General features: G+C 33.5%; 1 protein-coding gene across 1 annotated transcript in view; it reads right to left on the minus strand.

Moving 5' to 3' along the window:
• Window positions 1-326: 326 nt before the first annotated feature.
• The window catches only part of LOC118736175 (UV radiation resistance-associated gene protein-like), a 62,502-nt gene continuing 60,916 nt past the window's right edge, over window positions 327-1,912 (minus strand). The window contains exon 2 of the mRNA XM_036466270.1: window positions 327-768. Within this exon, the coding sequence (XP_036322163.1) occupies window positions 327-768 (442 nt within the window). The remainder of the gene's footprint in view (window positions 769-1,912) is intronic.

A 1,912-nucleotide genomic window follows, 5' to 3' on the forward strand; every position in this document is an offset into this window, starting at 1 on the left:
TGCCAAATATTTTTTGATTATATCTGATGAGAAGAGTGAATATTCTAATTGAAAACCGTAATACATAATTTTAATGCGAGACTTTTAAATTTTTGGGTTAAAAACCTTCGAAAAAATTATCGAAATCGATTCGATTTCAAATTTCGAATTTCAGAACATGCCTGATAGTGTTCGCAATATTCGTACCAATTTTCAGCTTTATGCGAATTACTGTAAGTTTACCGTTGTTTTTTTAGCTAACCTGACTGGGCTATAAATTTTAAAACCTATTTAATAACTTCAATGTAAAACTACTGCTAAACGAATTTAAGTGAGTATAGTAAAAGTCATTTGCATACTAACCGTTGTTTTAAAATAGAATCACCTTCAATTGACAGAGGTATGCTATTCGGCAGCTGCAACAAGAAATTATGCGGCGCTGCTGTCGTCAACGGAAACGGCATGTTATTTATATCAACTGAAGACTGTGACCTCGAAAGCTGATTAGTGGCTGCTTTTGCACAGCCGTTACTGGCATTTTTATAACTGTTGAAACTTGGTGTGAAAGATTTGTTAATGTACACATCTGATTTCTTCTGTTCACTTTGATCTGAGTTTTGAGTCTCAGATAAAAAGATAAATATCTGATTAATATTTTCCAGTGTTGAACGCATATCACATCGCAGTCCCGTTATATCATAGCAAAGCTGAGCAATGTTTTGGTTAAGTAAGAATATTGCATATTTTATTGACTTGGAGGGTATACTAGTACGACAATAAAGTGAAAACCTGAAAGAGCAAATAAGATACATTTTCAGTAAATGTTATACATATGTAGATGCACATGTAGATACGGTCAACTAAAGAAAAAGGCAACGATAAAGGAAATTGTTTTGTCATATTTTCAAGTATGCAATCACAATATTTTCCAGCCCCCGCACAGCATTTCATACCAAGCCCCGCCTAAATAGGCCCGGCATAATTCAGAACCGGCCGGCCAATTGCCTTGCATTTTACTTGCTTTTACGCAGTTCAAGTATTGAATTAAATTCTGCTCGCATGTGGAAGAGAGGGGTGAGCAGACAAGTGTCGAATACACATGCGTCCGTACCGTCAAGTCATTTCAACTTTATTGCTTTGCTTTTGACATTTTCGTAGTTTGCCATTTTATAACCAAAAACTTGAATTCGAGAGAATTACGAAGAATTGCTTGCAAGTACTTGAATCATGTAAATCGGGAGTTAGGCTGGGCGAGTTGTTGTAGCTACACTATAAAAAAAATTTTTTTAAATTTGCGCATATTAAGATAGGTTACCGTCTTAATTAATGCCGATTTCGTTTCTACCGAAAAATTCAACCTTCTCTGTGTCCTCTACGCACAAACACTAAGAAGAGGGCGATGAGAAGGCAACCTTTTTTGTAGAAATGAAAACGCCATAAGTTAAACACTGCTTGTTTCCTTTTACTTGCCATTACTTAAACATTTATTGTTCACAATTTCACAGTTTAACACATAAAATGTTTAAAACTAGCTCTAAAATTTTTTTGTTCAAATTTACGCATATAAGAGACGTAACCAGTTTTCTCCCCTAATGTGCGGAAATTTAAACACCGTGTAATAAAATTAAACACTGGCTGTTTACTTTTACATACCAAATTTGTCGCGTATAGCAAAATTACACATAAAATGTTTAAAATTCGGTAAATATGAGCACTTAATGTTTGTTATTAGTAATTAATGTATATTTACTTTCAAAGTTTTTGCAATTTAAAACATTTAATGTGTATATTTATTTGTATATTTTAAACATCTCATGTTCAGAATCAAATCCAACGCGTACACTCAGAGAAGGGATCAAGTTTTTCGTACTCCATCTTAGCATTTCCGAACTTAAAATCGGACTAAGATTGAAAATTATATTCAACATTTTTT

The sequence above is a fragment of the Rhagoletis pomonella genome, unplaced genomic scaffold, assembly GCF_013731165.1.
Source record: "Rhagoletis pomonella isolate Grant_MI unplaced genomic scaffold, Rhpom_1.0 Rhpom_scaffold_00003, whole genome shotgun sequence".
NCBI lineage: Eukaryota > Metazoa > Arthropoda > Insecta > Diptera > Tephritidae > Rhagoletis > Rhagoletis pomonella.